General features: G+C 40.5%; 1 protein-coding gene across 8 annotated transcripts in view; it reads right to left on the bottom strand.

Moving 5' to 3' along the window:
- The window catches only part of MBNL2 (muscleblind like splicing regulator 2), a 172203-nt gene that overhangs the window by 8080 nt on the left and 141896 nt on the right, over positions 1-22227 (bottom strand). For 2 of the 8 annotated variants that reach the window (XM_049778708.1, XM_049778712.1), the window contains 2 exons: positions 17819-17854; positions 16423-16517 (listed from right to left, as the gene is read on the bottom strand). The exons of 2 other annotated variants lie outside the window; for them this stretch is intronic. In XM_049778708.1, coding sequence (XP_049634665.1) covers positions 16423-16517; positions 17819-17854 — 131 coding nt within the window. The remainder of the gene's footprint in view (positions 1-16422; positions 16518-17818; positions 17855-22227) is intronic. 4 more of the 8 variants (XM_049778707.1, XM_049778710.1, XM_049778711.1 and 1 more) reach the window with 2 other exon arrangements.

Here is a 22227-nt window from a genome sequence, read left to right as displayed (position 1 = left end):
CTGGTAGTGCTGAGGTTTTACTCCTGCCTCTGTACTTAGGAATTCTCCTATGGTCCCAGGGAACCCTATAGGATACCAGGGATAGATCTTGGTAGGCCACATGCAAGGCAAGTGCCCTACCCATTGTACCATAACTCTGGCCCCTGGATTGCTATTTTGGCATCTTGATCGCTTCTCAGTCTTTTGGTTAAGATCAACTGTATTTTAACATCTTGAGATAGGTAGCAAGCAAGGCCACACAGAGAGACAAGTTGTCTTAGTAGCAGGATAAGGCAATAGACTAATATATGCCTTATATCTAAGAAGAAAGTACTGTTCCTCATTAAGTGATTCACTGGACAAGAAATATGTATCTTGCTTTATTCTCTTTTAGGACATTGAGGAATTTAAACGGAGCCCTCTGTAGGCTCTTATTGTTGGCGGTGTGCCACTGAAAAGGAACTGATAAGCGTGAGAAATATACTCAATGGAAAAGAAAACAATTGTCTCTGCAGAGATGGAAACACTTGCATTGGCAGCATGCACTCAATAGCTAACTTAACCCTCATGTAAAGAAGGTTGAACAGAGACAAATCAATGGAGATTTTCCTTAGTGCTTAGAGAAATAAGGAAGAAAACCTTCTGAGTTCTGTGTATTTGTGTGTGTGCGTGTGTGTGTGTGTGTGTGTGTGTGTGTGTGTGTGTGTGCACGCGCGCGTACGTGCGTGCATGTGTGGTAAGAAGTACTGGGTTACACCAGGCTGTGTCCAAGAATTATTCCTGACTTTATGCTCAGGGATCACTCCTGGTGGGCTCAAATACTGGGATAGAATCTATGTGCAAGACAAGTGCCTTATTTGCTTTACTATCTCTTCAGTCTCACCTGATTTTTTTTTTGACTCAGTACTTGATCTATACAAAAGAATAATTTTGGAAATTGGGGGCTTCTACTATTACAACTTTTAGAAATGTTCACTAGCATCTGTCCACTAGCTTACTAGTAAATATATTCACTGAAAAGATTTGGGGATGCCAGCTGAGTTCAATCTTTAAAATGGGGCTCAATATTGTTTGGTAAAAATTCCTACTGCTCAGGCCACATGGTACAAAACAGTGGTAAAGATTTAGATTCCTGGAAATATGAATCAAAATGTAAGTAGAGAAGATTATCTAGAGGTTTCAGTTAAGTCCTCCTGTGAAGAGTAATTCAATGGTGTTTTGTAATATTGGGCTTGAAGATTGAAATAAACTCCATCATATAAAATGTTGGTGTGTCTTTGTTGGAATTTGAAGGAGTTTCAATATATCTGGAGACCACTAGCATGAAAACATGTATTTCAAGAATAGCTTCTGCCTTGGTGAATAAACCCAACAAAACTGAGTTCCACAGGATAAGAGTCAGTTTTCATTTAATTTGTATAGATGACTGATTAATAAGAATTTATTGAAGATACAATTCTACAATGATGGCATCTATTTATCTATCTATCTATCTATCTATCTATCTAGAGTCAGCTTTCATTTAATTTGTATAGATGACTGATTAATAAGAATTTATTGAAGATACAATTCTACAATGATGGCATCTATCTATCTATCTATCTATCTATCTATCTATCTATCTATCTATCTATCTATCTATCTATCTATCTATCTATCATCTAACTCTGCCTACTTCCAGGGCTGTTAAGGAATGATCAAGAATATTCCTCTCCATTTCTCTCATCTCTTTCTATACAAATAAAATTAAAAAAATATTTATTGTTGAGGCAAAATCAATCACAGAAGATTGAATCTTGGCAGATAAACAAAAAGGCCACATGTAGAAATGTTTAAAAAAGATTTACTAGAAGTATTGAATGGGTATATGGTCCAATTTTCTCAAAACAAATCTTCCTGAGAGAAAGAATATATCACCTCAAAATTTATTAAGTGAAAAAAGTAAAAAACTATATATATATACTGAATCTTGCCTGCTACTGACCACTACAGGGTCTTACTCTGTTAGACATGTTCTTCCTCTGCTCCATCATTTTCCCTTCTTCCTGTTTCTCCGCTATTTAATGTTCTCTCCATCCTGTCTCTAGCTTTCAGCACGTAAGGCACCCACTACTTCCTCATCTTATCTAAGAGGAAAAGCTTGTGAAGGATTTTGGATGAAGCAGACTTTACAAAGCAGAGGGATATCTACACACTATCTAGCTGCAAAATAATTCTGTTGTTAACAGTAACTTCGATTACTGAAGTAAAGTGTGTACTTTCTTTTATGTCTTGTTGGGAATAATATTATCAAAGCAATTCTCACGATGAGCTTTACTAAGTAAACACATTCAAGAACTTTGGATTCTTTGATGATTATTTGCAAAGTTGCATGGTATAAAGAGTTCCAGGATAATTAGTGGTATATGAAAAGACTCATGGAAACAGTGTAATCTTGGGGGAGTCTCATTCTAAAAGGATGTTGTTCTGAGGGAGGACAGTATTTCATGCCACATTTGCCTCCCATACAAAGCAGATTTTTTTTTATTATTTACACAAAAATGGCATTACCCAGATTGTGGGAGGAAATGTACAGCTCTGCTAATCAGTTATACTTTTGAGAAGGATGTCGGGAACACCCCCAGCATCAGCAGACTTAAAGAAAAGTGTCAGGATGGTTGTTTTGTCCTCTGGGATTGAAAGAAAGTTTATGTTCCAGGCTCCAATTCCTCGACTTTCCATGACACATTCTGCTGATGCCTTATTTCTGTCTAATATTTATACTCTGTGGTAGTTGAGTAAAAACATTTCTCAACTCTGATTTCTAATATACAAGAAAATAATCACTTGAAACTAGACACAATGAGGGCTAGAGTGATAGCACAGTGGGTAGGGTGATTGCCTTGCATACAGCCAATCCAGGTTTGATCCCTGGCATCCAAAAAGGTCCACGGAGTGATTTCTGAGCACAGATCTAGGAGTAACCCCTAAGTGCTTCTGGATGTGGTACCAAAACCAAGGAGTTTTAAAAAAAGAAAAGAGTCAAAATGAATTTTTGAAAGGTGTCTGAGATCACTCCTGTCAATACTCATTGACCTTATTGTGTATATATGATGGTTCAAATGCTCAGGCCAGGGATGTGGTGCTGCTTGGCCCTAGAGGTGCTGAGTATCACCAGAGAAAAAACCTTGTGGTGCCAAGGATTGAACTTGGAGCCTTGCACATTTAAGGCACGTGCTTCAGACCTTTGAGTGTCCTCACACTGAGTCTTTACCAGAAAGGCGAAGAACTTTGACCTTCCTGATGATTTCTGATGGGAGCTGACAGTGACTATGAACTATCTATCTGGAATCCATCTATGAACATCTTTGATCTGACAGATGCTATTCCTCACATGAGTCCATGTTGCCTGTGGAGAAATCTAGATTCTGGGCAGCATTAGTGTGCAGTCTGATAATAATCCTGACTTCTGCACCCCAAATCCAACTCCTATCAATTATACCTCTCTGGTACAACATCCAGGCTGCCTACAGGAGAGAGGAGAGAGGAGAGAGGAGAGACAGAGAGACAGAGAGAGAGAAAGTGAGAGAGAGAGAGACAGAGAGAGAGACAGAGAGAGACAGAGAGAGACAGAGACAGAGAGAAAGACAGACAGAGAGAGAGAAAGAGAGGGGGGGACATAGGAAGAAGAATCAGAGAACAGACTTATTCTTGCTTGTGCTCTCCAGAAGCTGTGAGGAGGATCTGAAACAAAGGCACATGAGGAGTGTTGGGTGTGTGGTCAGAAAGAAAGGTACTTGGGAGACCAGCTTTGCTCTCCGGTGCCAGAAAAGGTTCAAGCAAACCGAGCTGGGTACTGGAAGGCCACACAGCCATGAAATGAGAAAGCAGGCAGATCAAGGCAATGCAGTCAAAAGAAAGAGAAATGAGAACAAGAGGGTGGAGTGCAAGTCTGATGGCTTCCTAGACGCGGTCAGTCTCTGCTCCCACCTTTCTATGGAGCATCCCCCAAAGGCCACAGTGCCAAACCTTGCCCCAAGAGCAGTTCACTCACAGATGCCACCAGGGGGCTCCTTGGTGCTGCTCCAATGAGCAGGTGGAGAAAGGATTTTCCGAACATCACTTGGTGCTGTGGGTTTAGGTTAGTTTTTTTTTTTTTCTCTCTCATCTTTCCTGGACCCCAAAGATAAAAGAAACTGGAGAACATGTCACCTATGTCCAGGACCATCATGATGCAGTGTTGGGAGTTAAATAAATGAAGGTGTGAAAGCAATGTCACAAGTTAAATAAATTCTTTTCTTCAGCTCAATAATCTCTCTCACATTAAGTGAAGGCAGGAATTCTGCCAATACATCTTTCAAATGAGGGGCTGTCTTTATAGTAAAGTGCAATTGCTCCACTTCCTCAAGAAACCATGTATTACATTTGGGACCTAATTTGAGGAACTCTCTAGAAATATTGAGCATCTCAACAGCGAGGATCAAGTGAGGTAGTCTGTGATGAAATGGATGTCACATTTGGGACCATTTCCTTGAACTTGGCCTCTGGATGGGAAGGTGGAATTGAAGCAAACTCTAGCCCCTTTTAAGCAAGAGCTTCTGCAGTTGCCTAAATTTCTCACATGTATTTCATTTCTTTAATATGGAGCATTCTTGGCAGTAGCCAATGAAAAGCTCAGACCCAGAAAAGTCGCAGAACCAAGGTGCTCTTGGGTTCAACTTATATGGTCCTTTTCCTTCTGCTCGAGGCCGCTTCTGCAATCACTGCCGCCATACAAGAATCTTGGGCAGATCTCAGCCATCTAGTATTTAGTCACTGTTAATAGTGGAGCAGAATGTAAGATTCAGCCTGCTAAGAATTGGTATTCAATATACTCAAAGGCAGAAAATAACCCAAAGTTAATATCCAGTGAAAGGAAGAGGGATGGTTGTGGGTTCATGCTACAAATGAGACAGGAAGGGGCCCTAGTATGGGCCTGTCACCAGGCATGGACATCTGGCAAAATTTACAAGCAAAATTAGGCATTTTCCTTTTTTACTTCTTTTGTGAGAAAGAGAGGGAAAGAGGGAGGGGTGAGAGAGAGAAGAGTGGGAGAAATGAAGAGAGGGAAATATTCATTCGTGTATAAAATGAGGGTGCCTAGGAAAAAAATGAAACAAGTCCCGGACTGGGATTTCAGGAATTAATCTGTAACCACAACCAGCTCTGTGGCCTTTTTGAGCCTTTGCTTCCCCATTTTTATACCCAGCAACATGGCACGTCCATGCGCACAATATCCAACACAATGAGGGGAATACCAGAGCAAAGGAAGAAAGCTTCCGTGTGCTGGGTTTTTAATCACTAGCCATTCACTTCAAAACTCAGTAGTTGGACTATCTTCTTTTCAGGTAATTCTCATCATGTGAAAATTATTTTGGCTGCACGTGGGTTTCCAGACTGTGAGGCACCTGAGAACAGAGACTGTTTAGTCTGCTGCCTTCCCAGATCCTAGTCTCCCCTGTACACAGTGGGCTAGTAACATGGCTGGGGGGAGCTCCATGATTTGACCTTCAGCACCACGTATCTCTGGTTTACTCTTTCCTCAGTGACCTAAACATTCCTTCTCAACTAGTGATACCAGTAAACCAGAGAAAGTAGTCAAGTTGAGTCTCCGTAAAAACCAAGGTGGTGGTGGTGGTGGTAGTGGTGGTGGTGAAACTGCAGCTCTCATCTAAAATGACTAGTTTAATAATAGAACTACTGAGGGGCTGGGATGTGATTGAGTGGCAGAGCATATACCTTGCATGTGGGGGGGACTTGTGCTCAAATTCCAGCATATCCAAAATATTTTAATGAAAATTAATGACAAGGGAACTCTTCTTGGAGGAGAAATTTTAGCCAGAGATTCTTGCCTGTTTCTAATTCTAGGGAGACTATGAGACTCCTTGGTTCTCTTTACTGGCCAAAAGTTTGAAATTTCTGGATCTTCTTGTCCAGTAAGAATATCTTCCAAATATTTCTTATTATATTCATCTTGGCTTTAACCAACATTTGTTTCTACTGAGAAGCTTTGTTCTTGAGTGCTAGTTAGAACTTTGCAAACTAACTCATGGGTTTAAAGAAACCACAGGAAGCTTCATTTCAAATATTTTCTGCAAAAACAAAATGACAAGTCTCAAAAAGAGAGATGAACATGTTATAAAATTCTTACTGGAATTTGAAGCAAATAAAGGAATCAAGTGTAAACAGTGGAATAAGGACTACTCATGGTGTTTGGAGATGAGTTTCTCATTCTTTAATGCCTTTGAGTAAGTCACTTAACCATTCTTGGCAAGATTCTTATTCATTATTATTGCAAGATGTGGAGATCTGGAATCTTCCAAATGGAAGATTTGGAGCCAGGGAGTTCCAATTCTAATTTGGCTACTTAATGGATCATCTTGGGGTATAGGCATAAGGGTAAATTTCTCAGCTTCTTTAAACTGCTCTCTTCGTGTAAATATTGGGAGGAAGAAGAGTCCCTTTTGGGCACTTTGAAGAGTTAATAAGATAATTTATACCAAAGACTTGGGCTACTACTGTCTTCCACTTGATACAGATGAGCTATTATCTTTGGTTTGCTTGTAGGCTCTAGAACACTATAAGGTTCTGTGAAGAATTTTGTCCTAACTCAGTAGAGACAAAGGTGGGGTCCTGACTTGCTCCATACTTCTCTAGCTGAAACAAGTCCCATGAGAATCTGTGTTCTTGTTCTCATTCAGAAAGTATTGTGTCCTATCACCATCATATTATTAAAAATTTTTATAGATGTGTATCATTATTTTGCTCTTATGACTTCTTGCCTTTCCTACCCTTGAATGCAGATGTTGTGGGCCTTGGATCTGATCCTATAGTGCCTGCTGGAATAACGACTATGGAGGAAATGGTGACATTGGACAGTGGTCAGCTTCATGAGGAACTTCCGGGCATGCTCTGTGCAGATCAGTGAAGTGGATCTGTAACTGCTTATAGGAGAAATTATATCAGCATCAGTTCTGGATCTCTGAAAACTCCAAAGCCAGGGGAGAGATGATAATAAAAATAATAAAATGTGATCAATCACCTGACCACTAGGAGTGTGTTAGGCTAACTTTTTCCAAAAAGTTTGAAGCACCTGGAAGCTCACGTTAAGGCATGATGCATTCTCTATGTTGAAATGACCACTGTTTTTCATGAAATTGTCAGAAAAATATCAGCAAATGTGTCTTCTCTAGTCCAAATCAAAGGTAAGATGAGTCAATAAGAATTCTCTTCTTAATTTTGAGTCCTTAGGGGGATGTCTTGTGGCTGGGTGGGACAACAGAGGCAGAGACATCCACAGACCACAGAAGTTCTCTAAGTACCATCAGAAAGCAAAGAATCAAAACACCTGCCTGTATCTTCCTGGTTTCCCCTCATCTCCCCTTTCCTACTTTCTCCATCCCAGAATCACCATTTCATCTGTTAAGTCAGATCCCACTCCTTTCACTTTACTCAGCCTATGGGACTCTAGTCCACCTACTCACTTCCGGTGGATTGGTGTACCCAGGTCTCTTGCATAACATATCTCAACCCGGCTCTCCTCCTGCCAGCCAGGTCTTTAGTCATTTAATTGAATTCTTTTCGCTTCCCTTCCTGCCCAAAGAGAGCCTTCTAACCCAAAAGGACTGGCAACAGCCCTGGGTCTGCCACTAGGGTAGAACAAAGTCTGATCTTGGTTCCAGAAACCTTGCCTGACCTTACCTGTGAGTAGGAGAAAATATGTGGCACAAGGAGGAAACCCTTGTCTTCACAATGGTATTGACTGAGTCAAGGACAGACTGTTCTACTGATTTGTGCTATCACCAGATATGACCTTGATATGTCTTCCCAGGTAACAGAATGAACAAGACACATCTGCTTGACTTCCACATAGAAGCCTGGGTGTAAGGTACCACATGAACACATGCCAGTGCCTTTTCTCCTTCTACTCCACAATTTCATATCGCTCAAGAACCACCTCATCTGTTCATACTGTCCAATTCTTACGCATCCTTCCAGACCCACCTCTCTGGGCCACATCAGGGATGGGTGTCCAATGGTGCCACCACTCATGGTGCCCACTGGGTATTTATGACACTGTTCTGTCATTGCTTCTATGAGTGAATACCTAGATCTTAGTACTGCTCCCTCTAAGCTCTAGAATGATTATTAGAGACAGATGGGTTTATCTTTGGAAGCCACATAGTGGCCCCAAGCAAGTATCAGTAGGAGAGAGAGGCCAGACTTCACACCCATTTGTCTTTGGTAATGGTAGCATCAGATCTGGCATTGCTGTTGACTGGTTGTCTCTGCTTCAGTTCACGCAGCAGTGATGATTTTCCTCTCCCTTCATGGATTTGGCCTATGCCTAGTGTATTATGTTCATAGCCAACTTTCAGCCCTGGACAACAGATTGGAATTACTGCCAGGCAGTCAGTTTCTGTGTTCTTACAGACTTGAAGCTGGAGATGAATGCACCTAGAGAATGAATTCTGGAGCATTCTGCTCAAAGGAGAAAAACCTAAAATTAGAAAAACCCAGGCATGCTTTTATTGCTGTCAACAAAACTCTCTAACTACTTCTGGGGACTCATAACTTATGTGAAAGACTCTCCCATTCCAGTTTAGCAAAACGCAGAAGCACAGGGGGCATGAGGGAGGGTAAGTAGGGCAGTCCACCAGGCGGCCAGGCAACAAGCACCCCGCAAGGACCCTTGGCATTGTCTCTTCCACAGTACAAAGCTGGAACTGACAGTCCTCAGGTGCTACATACAAAAGAATTTGACTGAGTTTCTCACCATGAGGTGCAAATTATTCATGAAAAATAAAAATGTACTAGATTACCACACTTACATAACCAAGACTTTCCTTGGAAAATCTGCACATACATTTATTAATTAAACCTCATGTTGGCCCTGCAAAGCAGCTGCTTTGGAGGAGGAGAATGAAAGCTTTACTGTCTTCGTGTGTGTGTGTGTGTGTGTGTGTGTGTGTGTGTGTGTGTGTGTGTGTGTGTATTTTTGGAGGGGATGGGTAAAAAGAGCACCTGTTCCTACCTTAAAAAAATTTTTTTTTGGTCTGACCATATTAGCAGAATTGCTTTCCAGTTCCCAGTGATTCAGACTCAAAATGATAAGCAATGACCACCAAGATGATAAAGTAAATGCTAATACTACGATTCTACTGGGCTGTCTTTCAACTGAAGAGATATTGAGAGCTGCAAATGTATTCCCCCTCTGTGAGGCTCTAAACAATTGTACACACACGTGCACACACAAACACACTATTACTTCTCACTACAAAAGGTGGGAGGGAGGATGGAGGTGGGGAGTATTGGTGATGGAAATGTTGCAGTGGTAAAAGGAGAGTGTTCTTGATATGACTGAAACCCAACTACAATCATGTCTGTAATCAAGGTGCTTAAATAAAGATATTCAAAACGAAACAAAACATAAAAAGTTTTAGATACATCTGAAAAAAAAATAAAAAGAGGGGATTTTGTGGCAATTCTGCCTCACTGGAATCAACCAATCCATGCACTGAAACTGAATCTCTGTCTAGAATTAGAACATCAGCAGAAAGTTTCAGGTGGCGAATCAACCTCTGCATAATGCTGAGGTGGACTGTCTCAGCTGAAAATGCTGTTCCCGAGGGCAAGTCCTAGGGTTGGTGTGTTTTTTTTTTTGGGGGGAGGGGGGTTATAATGTGGAGCCCAGCTGTTTTCTGTCATCTGTTCCCAGAAATCAGATGCAGAGTAGGGGAAAGGAATACCTCTTTATTTGGTCATCTGTCCTTTAGTCACTATATTATAGGACAGCTCTCTGCTCAGAGTCTACTGATCTTGCACGAAGGCTTTGAAGAATATTTTGCTGATTTTATTTTTTTTTTTTTACTTTTTGCAAGCAAACTCAGGTTCCATATGGGTCATGTGAGGAATAGTGGAGAATGTTGAATGCCTCCTACATTTGTCTGAATATAGTTTTGACAGATGGCCCTGAATAATAGATGGCTTATAAAATGCTCTGAAATGAGATGAGAGAAAACAGCACTGTACCTTTCTAGATTTCTCTCCTAGTAAAGGTGAATTTACATAGCCACAAACCTGTGCTCAAACAGCTTGGAAGTTGTGCTCACGTGTATACATGAGAAGTAAATTCCAGCTGATGCATTTTGAAGTGTTCCTCTCTAGAATTTTGGAGCAAGCCAGATAAAACATAAGGGATGTATTGGGTTGCATGTAATTATTTCTTTTCCTTTCTTAATGAGATTGTTATCATTGACTATCATATGTAATAGTAATCATATAGTAGGCTTGTCTAAAAATGTGATTTTTCCCCCTAATTTATAAAATATGTTATTAGCTTGAGGGCCATACGATTATAGTAATAGACAATAGTAATAGTAATAAGTAATAATAACAACAACCATTTTTAAGCAATTCTTCCTAGGTTTAATTTTTCTGTTGAATGGGTCTAATCTCTGGGAGAAGGCTCAGAAGCTATGATTAGAGTTACCTGTGGGTCATCACTTTTTAGAAATATGATTAAATATTGGTTTCTATGTCGCCAGAAACAGCATTTTTATTTCACCAGCTACCAACACTGTTTAAACTCCTAATCTCCAAGAGGTAAGAAGTGTTCTTTCTAGCAACGACTTGTAAAATAATGAATCCCATGATTCACTGCTCGCTCTGTGCATATGGCTTAAACTGGAAACACAGCTGCATTCACCCCAAATCTGAAGGGATTCTTTTTTTTTTAAATTTGTTTTTGGGTCACACCTAGTTGTGCTCAGAGGTTGTTCCTGGCTCTTTGCTCAAGGGTCATTCAGACGGTGTTCCGGGGACCATGTGAGATGCTGGATATAGAACCCAGATCGGCTGCATGCAAGGCAAATGCCCTAACCGCTAGGCTATCACTCCAGCCTCCATGAAGGGATCATTTCTTTCACATAAAGGTCTAAAATGTGCTTTGAGTTTGTGTGGCTGTGAAGTTTCACTACACTGGAAATCTGCAGCCAATATTTGGAGTGAGTCCACTTACTGCAGCCCTAAGAGAGATGGAAGCAAAGTGATGTGAATGGAACCATTGAAAGTTAACCTGAAAGTTATATTTTTTCCATCAACTCAACTCTCCTGCTTTGGGACATTTTTTTCAGGTAGGTTTTGTCACTGTATAAAATAATGTTAATTATTGTCTTTGCCTCACAGCAACTCTCCCTCCATAGTGGCTAAAGACAAGGTAAAGTAGGCTACATGCCAGCTGCTCACTGTCCCATTTAGGTTCTTCTTAAGACCTGTGTCTCCTCTCTCTCTCCTGCCTCGAATCCATCTGTTCATTTTCCCTAGTTTTGTTCTGCCCGTGTGCTGCTACCAGGCCAAACCATAGCTCTTGGCCTTGATACTATGAACTTGACTCCAATCAATGTAACCTTTTTTGAAGTCTGGATGATCCCTTTTCCTAAAACTGGCCTTGCCCCATCACACACCATGGTAGCCATCACTCTTTCTTCATAATAACAGTGCTTCGAGAAATGTGCAGTGCAGATAATAATTATTGTAAAATAATGAGAACAAAAAAGAGCACTCCTAGTTGTGGGAATGTAGGGAAAGACTTGAAGAATTTGAATAAAGCCTTCAAGGAACTTATTAGAGAAGTTGAATAATTTCTATTGATGAAAACAATTAAGACAAACTATCTGAAAGTAATTTTTCTCTCCCTTTAAAAGAGAACATACTTGTATAATTAAAAATATAGGCATATCACTTTGGTAATCCAAATTCTTGTAATTTTAATCTGTACTCATCTTATTACACAAAATTTCTTCTCCTAGGAAAAATAAGACCTGTCCTATGCTAAATTGGCTTAATATGCCCTGGGACTCAATTCTTTTATTTTCTTTATTTATATATTTTTATTTTTATCTTTTTTAAACTCAATTCTTTTCAAAACAGACATCTACAGATTTTCACATCCTCACCTTCTCTGTTAATGCTGAAATGGGCTGATTTAGAGTCAATTTTGTTTTTGATTCCCTGTTATCAAGCTATCTGTGAGATGATTGCAGAAGTTGAGAGAAAAATTTGGGGCCAAGAGTGCATGAACTTGCCTGTTCCCAACCCCACAACTAAAGACTAATTCTGACTTTCTAGTGCAGAGAAATTATGCATACTTTCCATCTACTCTCTCACTATGATATTCCACAGATGGTTAATATATGGTTGCACATCATAATTAGCATCTCTCAACCCCAAGGTTTCTAAACATGAACTAGTGTGGCAGAACAAGGGGAAGCTCTATTCCCTTTGGTTCATCATCCCAGCTCAGGGCTCATCTGAGACAGAGCTATGTTCACCAGACTTTTTGCTCATGCCCTATTTTCAGGGAGCTTACTCTTAATGAGACTTACTTGAAAGAGGGTGTGGTGTGGTGTGGTGTGGTGTGGTGTGGTATGTGTGTGTGTGTGTGTGTGTGTGTGTGTGTGTGTGTGTGTGTATAAGAACTGACTTTGGTGTAGGTGTAGTTATTGAAATGTGAAGCAAACACCATGATTATGAGCAAGGCTGCTGGAGCCCAATTGTCTGGGTTGAATTCTAGTCAGACCATTAACTGGCTGCAGATTAACTGGCTGGTGATGACAATTCACCCTGGTTCCAGTTTTACCATCAGCAAAATGGGGATAATGCTAATTGTACTTTTATCCTATGACTGTTCTCAGGATTATGGGATTATGTCTCTATGTATCATTTCTCCTATAATATAAAATGTAATAAAATATATGAGAGAAACCATTTAGAATAGTAGTATATTTTAGGGGGAATACAACTTTTGATGCTTCAGGATTACTACTGGCTCTGCACTCAGGGATCACTCCTAGTAGGGCTTGCAGATCATACTGGGGTTCCAGGGATAGAACCCAAATTGGTTGCATGCAAGGCAAACATTGTTCTACTATTGTACTATTGTTCTCCTAGAATACTATTTTGAAAATAACAAGCGGTTTGTAAGTAATGTTAGAATAATTTTGTATACTAAGCTCCAAATTGAATAAGATATTAATACATTTATTATATATTTATTCTATTTCTTGAGTTAAACAACCACAAAATTATCACCATCATCTTTATTACTATTTTGGTTTTTGGGCAATGCTCAGTCAGGGCTTACTCCTGGCTCTGTATTCATGGATAATTCCTGGTGGTATTCAGAGGACCACATGGGAGTATTGAAAATCAAAGCTAGGTTAGTTGCATACAAGGCAAATACCCTATCCACTGTATTAACTCTCTAGCCCCCACAAAATTATTTTGTATTTACCAAATATATATGGATTATTGGGTGTTTTTGATTGAGAAATGTTAAGTCTAATTTAAACCTTTCACTGGTAGTAATTAAGCTTGGAGGACCAAATGAATAGATTTGTTGTTGGTTCAACTTGCCTCATCATGGGACTGTAGATATAAAAGAACACTTAAGCCAGAGGAGCTGTTGTGGGGTATCTTAGTCCCTTCCCCTCTTTTTTCAGGGGACTTTTTATCTTTATAAAAGACATGGGAGAGTTGAACAATTTCCACTGATAGTCTGAACTACTAGAAATTCGACCATATGTTGGAGAGAGCTGGTTCTTTTCAGAGAAAGAAGACATGTGGCTTCTCAGACTTGCGTTTGGAGACTGTCAACCTCCTTTCTCTTCTATGTTGACCTTTGTCATTTCAAATAGCAGGTCTAGACTCACAGTTATGGAACTAGAGGCTGGCTGAATCTTCAAGCAGGAAAGGAGTAGTTCTAGGTTTGTTTAATAAATAAGATAGCTCAAATTTATGATGCATGATTTCAATATCTTATACTATTTTGTTTATTAATGTTAATATTTTTTGGCTCACACTCAGCAGTATTCATGGTTTACTCCTGACTCTATACTCAAAAGATCACTCCCGGCAGGCCTGGGAAAAATATAAGGTATAGGGAATAAACCTGGGTCAGCTGCATGCAAGGCAAATGCCTTACCCGCTGTGCTATATCACTCTGGCCTCAAATATCTTTGACTTTGGCTATGGCTTTTTCTGAGTTTAAGAGTCAAAAATATTAATAATAACCTGGCATTTCCCTGTCCTGAATTCTTGGCTAATCAGTCTCTAATTTCTACTCCGCTTTTAAATGCTAGTGAGAAACATATACAGGGTATCATATCTGAAAATTGATGCATGTGACCATTTCTTTCATTGCAACTTTCCTTTGTTATGACCTCCAGTAAAACTGGCTAAAGGGGTTTCTCATCACCATTGTATTTCTTTTTAAATGCAATCCAGCAAATGTGACATCTGATTAAATGCAATGCAGAATCTAGGATTCTTGAAGCTACTGTCAAGAACTTTTAACATTCTATTCCTTTAGATTTAATTGAAGCTAAGCTTGTGGGATCCTTTACCAATTGCGCTCTGTTATAAAGTAATTTGTTTTAGTTTAGGGTTATTTAATTCTCCCCCCCCCACCATCCTACACACTTACATAAACTGACACATTCATACGCAATCTCTCCAAGTTCTTGCTGCCAACAAATCACTAGGTGAAAAAGTATATATGATACATAAAAAAAATTCTTTCCATAAATAAGGGAATTTATTCACAAACTAATGTTGTCTTATCTCGGTTTCCTGTTCTTTTTTGGAAACAATATCTATGTAGTGAAAGTGTTGAACTGGCATCTATGAAACTCCAATGTAATGACGTTTTGTTATTCTTTTATGTTATTCTCTTAACTCGTGAATTTATCTTTGCAACAAGAATTGGTGGTGGTGGTGGTGGTGAGGCATCTTTATAATAAAAATCGTGTCCAAAATCACACCAAGATGCCTGACTCAGAAGGCAGGATTTGACATAAAAGGAACTGATAACCCAACTTCTTGATTAAGAGTGAACTAATGAAGAGGGGGCTTTGAACCTCAACCCACAATAATAGAAGTTCTCTCTCTTCGTCTGTCTCATTCTTCCTAATCAAGAAAACGGGCATTGACAATGATGTGCCTAGCTCCTTTGAAGCAGTGTAAGTTAGGTATGTGGGCATTCTAGGGAGGTGGAGAGAAGAGCTGAAGTGTGATTAATAGCTGATGTTGGCCTCTGCTCCCATTGATCCCACCCCTCCAATTATCCTTTTTTCTCCTTCTTTCCCTGAATTTGGAGAGCACTGGAGAAAGCTCTCTACTGATTCAAGTGCATTCACACCTATGTTTCAGTGATGGAACCAGGAATCACTTACACTCTCAAATATGGAAAGAAGACTGAACCATTCCTTCCCAGCTGCAGGGATTGTTTGGGATCGGGCATTTGGACTGTGTCATGATTTTTTTCTCACATTCTCTCATTCCCTTCTGTCTACTCCCACATCCTTTGGCATCTTTTATCAGAACAGTAGATTTTACTCAAACACACACACACACACACACACACACACACACACACACACACACACACACACACACCTGTAAAACTAAATCAAATCAAAAGTTTGCTCTTCTAGGAAGGGAAGGCATGCACAATCAAGTGTTTTCCTAAGCGAGGTGTGGGTTGGAGCTCACTCAGCCTCACACAGTGACCAGGGGACCAGGAGCACATGTTGGCAAGTTGCTTTGCTTGGGGTTAAGATTCCAGCGAGTCTGTGACTTCAGAGCAGGACAGAGCCCACTGGTTTTCATGGGGAAACAGGGCATGCATGGTCTGGTGGGCGCATGCATTCAACTAACAAGAGTCACGCGTTCCCCCAAGAATCGCTTAGATCCAGCCTTGGCCAATGCTTTAGGGTGCCTTAGGGCTGTTCTACTGGTCTGGTTTGGCTCTTAGGCCAGTATGCAAACAGATTGCAAAATGAAAATCATGTGAGTTTTGGAGCACATATGACTCACATGATACATGAAATAATATTAAGAGGAATCATTCAGACCACAAATCTGACGCTAAGGAAGGGACAAAAAAAAAAGTTGGGTAAGGAGGAAAGACTTGTTTCAAAAAGTTTTTTTGAATCCACAACAGATCATGGGTCTGAATGAATGGGACTCAAATCACAAATTGAGGTAGTTCTGAAACCCTCAGCTGGGAGATGGGTGGGAGGCATATGAGCACATGTTACATTTCTGTGGCCATTTCCTCAAACAAGGGGCTCTAGAATTGCTGGACTGAAAGGAACTGAAGCCTGTTGGGTTAATCACACGATATTAGGTACGAAAAGGAACAGTGCAACACAAAACATAGCTACATCATTATTCGCAGTCAATGTTAACTCTAAGTAAGTGCAACCTGTCCACAAATGCCGGCTAATTAGAAACTAATTCCAAAATAAAATTTGATGGATAAACATGAAAAAAAAATTCTCTACTGAGAATTTTTTTTTTTTTAAATATCAGCACTCATTTAGAGTTTGGGATTTGTGAAAGAAAGCTTTAAAAGGAGCAAACCTGATTGGCTGTGGCTGTTGCTGCGAAGGGGACACTTGTTGCAGGCGTTGTTGCTGCAGAGACAGTGGCTGACGTAGCGCTGTGCATCATGGGTACTTTCAGGAGGGGAACCATGGGAGCAATGAACAGGAGGGTGTAGCATTATGGTAATAGAAGTGGTATTTTGGCATGGTGAATATCAGAGCAGCAAGCCATCATGGGTTAAACCAGCAGATGGCATGCAATCACAATGCAAAGCAAGGAAGCATGGGAGAGAAATAAAAAAGGGAAAATAGCTTATTACAAGTACAATTAAAGGAAGTTTTAAAACATAATCAGTGATTCCCAGAAAGGCCAAAGCCGATGACTTTGGTTGATGTATTTATAAACATTTCACCTCTAACAATAGCTCATTCTCAATTCAGGGTTTCTCCTCAAAATAGAAATTGGTCACACCCAGCGAAGTAGGAACATCCAGGGTCATCGTTTGATTAAAATCATCATTCTTAAGTATTCGGAGGCTCCATTTCCAGGCCCAGTTTAGGATATGATAATTCCTCGAGAATTAATCATGATTAAATAATGGTGGTTTTTCTTGGACAATTTGGGGCTGTGGTATGAGCTGGGCTGTGGATTCCAAATTATTTGGGCCAATAAATAAGTGGGAGGAGTAAAGAAATCACAGCCTTGCCATGAATTCTAACACAATTCATTCATGTGAAGTAGCCAGACCATCTGGGCCCCCAAGTTACTCTTTCTTTTATTCTGAACAGAGCCCTCACATATGTCTTGAAGACAGGCTTTTGCATCAAGGCCTGAGAATATGTGAGGCAGACTCTGGATAATTGAAATTTTAGATCTAAGAGAGTGGTATGAGATATAAATCATTATAACAAATCAATCAACACTTTCAATGAAAAAAGATAAGGAAATCAAGGCAGTTCAAGTTCAGACATTTGTTTTCAAAATACATCCATTTATAATTTTTTTAAAAAAATAAATACTTCTGGGAAACTCTGATAACTCTAACACACAGCAAAGAGGAGATAAAGGCACACCACTATGAAACTTTAAAACATTGATGAAATTAGCCTGCCTCGCTAACATAGCTGTTTTATTTTCTTACACTAAACCATTATAAATATACTATCAAGAGAAACGAAATATTGATCATTTAAAGAAAAAAAGTCAGACTGGTGGCTTGAGGTTTCGATCATTTTTAGTCACATTAAAACGGTCATGGTCTTAAATCAGATAAGCACATTTCAAACACCTAGACGTTAACTCTAAAGCCAAATGACCCTTCCGCTCTGCCATTTCCTAAAGCGTTTCTAGACCATCTCTGAAAATCCATTTTCAAGCAAGTGAAGGTATTGTACATAATAGAAAAGACAAATAAAAAAAGGTTGAAACCTACCAATACTGGTAGCGGGTGTCATGCACAAAACTGACCCTGCGTGTCATGCAATGGTAGGTGGAAAAAAAGTGAATAAAGGGAAAGAAACAGGTTAGCGGTTTAGAGTTAACATTCAAAGTGAGATTGAAGCACAATCAGAAATAAGGAGGATTAGTTAACACAGTTTTCGAGAGCCTTGCACATTTTCTGTCCTGACACCAATCTGACTTCTGGGAGCCAAGAGCAGGCCAAGTTGACTCTTTGCTCGCATTCCTGAGAAGGCCATTTGGACCATCCAACACTGTCCTTCCACTAAGCCCTCCAAAGGATTTGACAGACATTATCAAGTTCATCCTCCGAGGCAGGAAGTGGGGGATTTTACAGATGAAAAATCTGAGGCACAGTAACTACTCCAAGGTCAGGCAGAATGTGTGTGAGTCCAGGGGTATGGCTGGAAATAGAATTCTATTCCTAAATCCAGGTCAGCTTCTGCTGGAGCGCAATCACATTGACCTGGTTGCATGCAAAGTGGGTGTTCTGGATGGTGAAAGGCTTTGTGTCAGAACAGGCTGGAGCCTGCAAAGCAAAGGCTTGAGGTGGGGGTGGGAGGGGGAAGGCTGAATTTGAAAGAACTGCTTCACCACCCCAATAGCATAGGGATCCCAAAGTTGTTAAGACTGTATGACCTGGTTGTGTCTGTGATTTATTTTCTGTGATGAAATCCTGTTGGACCAAGAGACAACTCTAGCAAAATATCCAGTACAAACAAAACAGTGCACATTAGGGTTGGGTTCAGCTCAGGGATAGGGAATTTGGTCAGAGCTAACCCCCGAGGGGTGCCCTCTGGCAAAACTCTTGGGAAAATCTGGGATTAGTGGATGATGGGAGGGAAGAAAAAATTTTCCTTGGAAGGTCAAAGGATTTTCCCAGAGAATGGTTATTACCCCAATGAAATGGTCTCTCTGATGAACTTGAATCTAACATTTGGACCACGAAGATTAGAATAGTAAGTGGAGGTCTGATTAAAAGAACTGAGTAGAAAATTTGAAGAATTGTTTGCTTCTGGCTCAGTTCCTTTAAAAGATGTAAAAAATAAACATGGTGTTAGGATTTAGGTAGCTGAAGTCTGGGTGCCATAAAGTATCAGGAATTTTGTTCCTAACAGATGTTGGTGTACCTAAAACTTACAGTTTTAGAACTGACTCTGAGCTTTCCAGTTAGAGGTGGGCCGATGCTGATCTTTGTTTTCTCTTTGCTGAACTGACCAATGTCTGTGGAAGAATTTCCTGATCTGTATTTTGGTGGATGCATGAACTAAGAAAGGAAGAGAGACCCCTAAACCAGGCTGCTCCAGGTTTATTCACTAAGTAGTACTAGAGTCACAGCCCAGCGAGACAAAATCTTACTCGTCGTGTCCCCATCCTATCCTCCAACTTCCAGAAAGCTACTTGCAGCCTTTCACTTCCATTTCTTCACTTACTCTCTGGTTTTCTCAGATTCAGTTTCCACTGTACCTCTCCCTGCAAACAGCTACTGTCCTAAAACTCTTTCTAACTCCAAGAATGGACTTCCTTGAGCCTTGAGTCATTTTCTTCTTGGGAAACCACCTTTTTCCTTTGGACCTTTTTGTTTTTTCTTTCATTTTTGTTTGTCTTTAGTCTTCTGAGGGACTCACTCAGCATTGCTTAGTGGCTTACTTCCCATTGAGTATTTTGTGGGGTCACTCCCTGGCTGGGCTTGGAGGATCATATGGTCCCTGGGATGGAACACAGGTTTCTTGCAAAGCCTATGCTTGGTCCTGATTCCTTCCCCTTGATTTCGTAACCAACTTGGTCTCTGTCTCTCTTACCTTCCCCACACACCATCATCTCTCTCTCTCTCTCTCTCTCTCTCTCTCTCTCTCTCTCTCTCTCTCTGTCTCTCTGTCTCTCTCTCTCTCTCTCTCTCTCTCTCTCTCTCTCTCTCTCTCTCTCTCTGTTATCTATTGCTTAGATTATTTTCTAGATTCAGTTCTGGGTCTTTCCCATCTCCTCTGACTGCACTCATACCAAAGAGCTCAAAGCTTCCAAATGTATGCACTGCCCAGAATCCTCCTCTGAGCTGAGCTCCCTCCATTTCATTCTTTGCTCCCTGGACTTTCTACTCTTACGTCTCATCAAGGTCGCTAACTTCATGCACCCAAATATGGAGCTTCCCTGCAGGATGTTTCTACCCTTGAATGTGCCAGATAGGCAACACCAGCTATGGCCGAGCTCCAGCCAATTCTGTCAGTTGTGTCGGACACGATGTTTCCTCCTGAGAGTTTTTGTCTTCTTATAAAATGCATCTTGGCACAGATGGTTGTCTGTCCATATTCATGCCTCCAGTCTTGGTCACCATCATCTCTAGGTTCAACTACATAATAAACTCTGCATGATCTTCTTTCTGGCTTTGGTTCTTGTCCTCTTCCTCCCATGGGCCCGTCCTTTTCTCTGGGAGTTTATCTTCTCTAACTCAGCTCTGATGACCTCTGGGTCGAAAATGACTCAGTGGCTTCTCCTTGATTTAACAGCACAGGTTTCCAGACAGTCTTGTCTCCACCAACCTCCCTAGCACACCCTACACTCTCTTCTCCTGACATTGCAACTTAGAGAGAGGAATGTTTCTGTTCTTTGAACTGAAGTCACCCTACAGTTCTCCTCCATTTGGGCTTCCCACCAGCTATCCCCCTCTGCCTAGAATAATCTTCCCTTCTCTTTCCATCATCTGTGTATCAAGATACATGCCACATCTACAGAAAAGGACTTGGTGGTCCTTTTTATCTACCTCTCTCTACCAGTTCAATCACTCAACTCAACTTTTTAATTCAGAGTTTCATAATAATGTTAATAAAAATCTGTGGGGTCTTATTCAATATCTAGTTCTACCATCACCTCAGGAAGGGCAGGATTCATGTGTATCTAACCTATAGGGTTCAAAACATGTGTTCAGTGGCCTCAAGGAAATGTGCTTGGCTAGTTTTCTGGGAGCCACTGGTTCCTAAAATGAATGAAGCATCTGGTTAGTGAATGATTCTACTTCAAAGTCCATCAACACTGGATTCAAAGTTTTCCTCTACTTAATCCCTGGTTCCCTTGTGTTTCAATGCATGGTCATGTAGGCAAAATACCATTGGGATTAAAAACCACCTGGAACAAATTTATAACTCTGAGGGAAGAGATTGGATAGAGCACTTTAGCTTGAGCACAGGAGGAGGCACAACTCAATAAGCCACTCACTCTATCTGACCTGACTCTAATGGAGATGGACCCTGGATGTGGTATCTTGGCTTGGCTGTGACTTTCTCACTCAGAATCAGGATCTGGTCCTCATCTTTTTTGTTCCTTCTAAACCATATTACTCCACTCCCCTTTTCTCAATTCTCTCTGCTCTCAGACCCCCTCAGATTCTTTATATGTATGTTCTTTCCTTATACTATGTGGTTCCTGTAATCAAGGTTAGATTTTCTCTTCCCAAACAGATGTTTTCTTTTTTTTGCAAAGACTTCTATCACCAGAATATTTGGAAGCCTGAAGACCAAGTCCCCCATCTCCTTAAGGCTAGACTCTCAATTAGCTTTGTGCTCCCTTTGCTAGTTCTCAGAAGCAACAGGCCCAAGATCTGTTTGTGGAAGTGAGTGGGATAAACATGTTGCTATGGCTATCAACATAAAGTTTCCACAAAAATGCTTGAATGGTTTGTATGACATTAAGGTTTCTGATCAGGGGGAGGCTTGGGTTCATGTTCTTTCTAATAGAAGGAAATAAATCATCTTTATTTTGACTGGCTGAAGCTCCCCCTAAAGCCTAGTGGTGATGCTAGTGAGAAGGACTCAGATAATTTTGTGTTCTTATTGAGCATGGATTTTGTTTCTAAATTATGTTTCTGGGTAAGAATTATATGGATAATTCCAATAATTCCATTATCACTTAACAGTTGAGTCACAGCCTCAGTTTTTTCATCTGCAAAATGCAAATAATTATGCCTGCCACTAGACAGAACTATCTTTGAGGAAGAAGATAATGCCTATAATCATACTTACAGTAACTCAATAGACCTGTTGGAGAAGTACCAAAAGTTACTAAGCTGCTGTATGTGTGTGTTGTCTGGGTGAGAGAAGGGAGTTTTGCCACTTATCTAATATAGCACAGGGAGGTATAAAAACTCGCTAAAAATCCAGATCAAGTGGCTGGAGGGATTGCATGGAGGTAAGGTGTTTGCCTTGCATGCAGCAGGTCGGTGGTTCAAATCCAGGCATCCCATATGGTCCCCGAGCCTGCCAGGAGCGAAATCTGAGCGTAGAGCCAGGAGTAACCCCTGAGCGCTGCTGGGTGTGACCCAAAAACCAAAAAAAAAAAAAAAATCCAGTTCCAAAGAGCCGGAGAGATAGCACAGTGGTGGGGCATTTGCCT

Source organism: Suncus etruscus, chromosome 8, assembly GCF_024139225.1.
Source record: "Suncus etruscus isolate mSunEtr1 chromosome 8, mSunEtr1.pri.cur, whole genome shotgun sequence".
Taxonomy (NCBI): domain Eukaryota; kingdom Metazoa; phylum Chordata; class Mammalia; order Eulipotyphla; family Soricidae; genus Suncus; species Suncus etruscus.
This window is presented reverse-complemented; position numbering and strand designations above follow the sequence as displayed.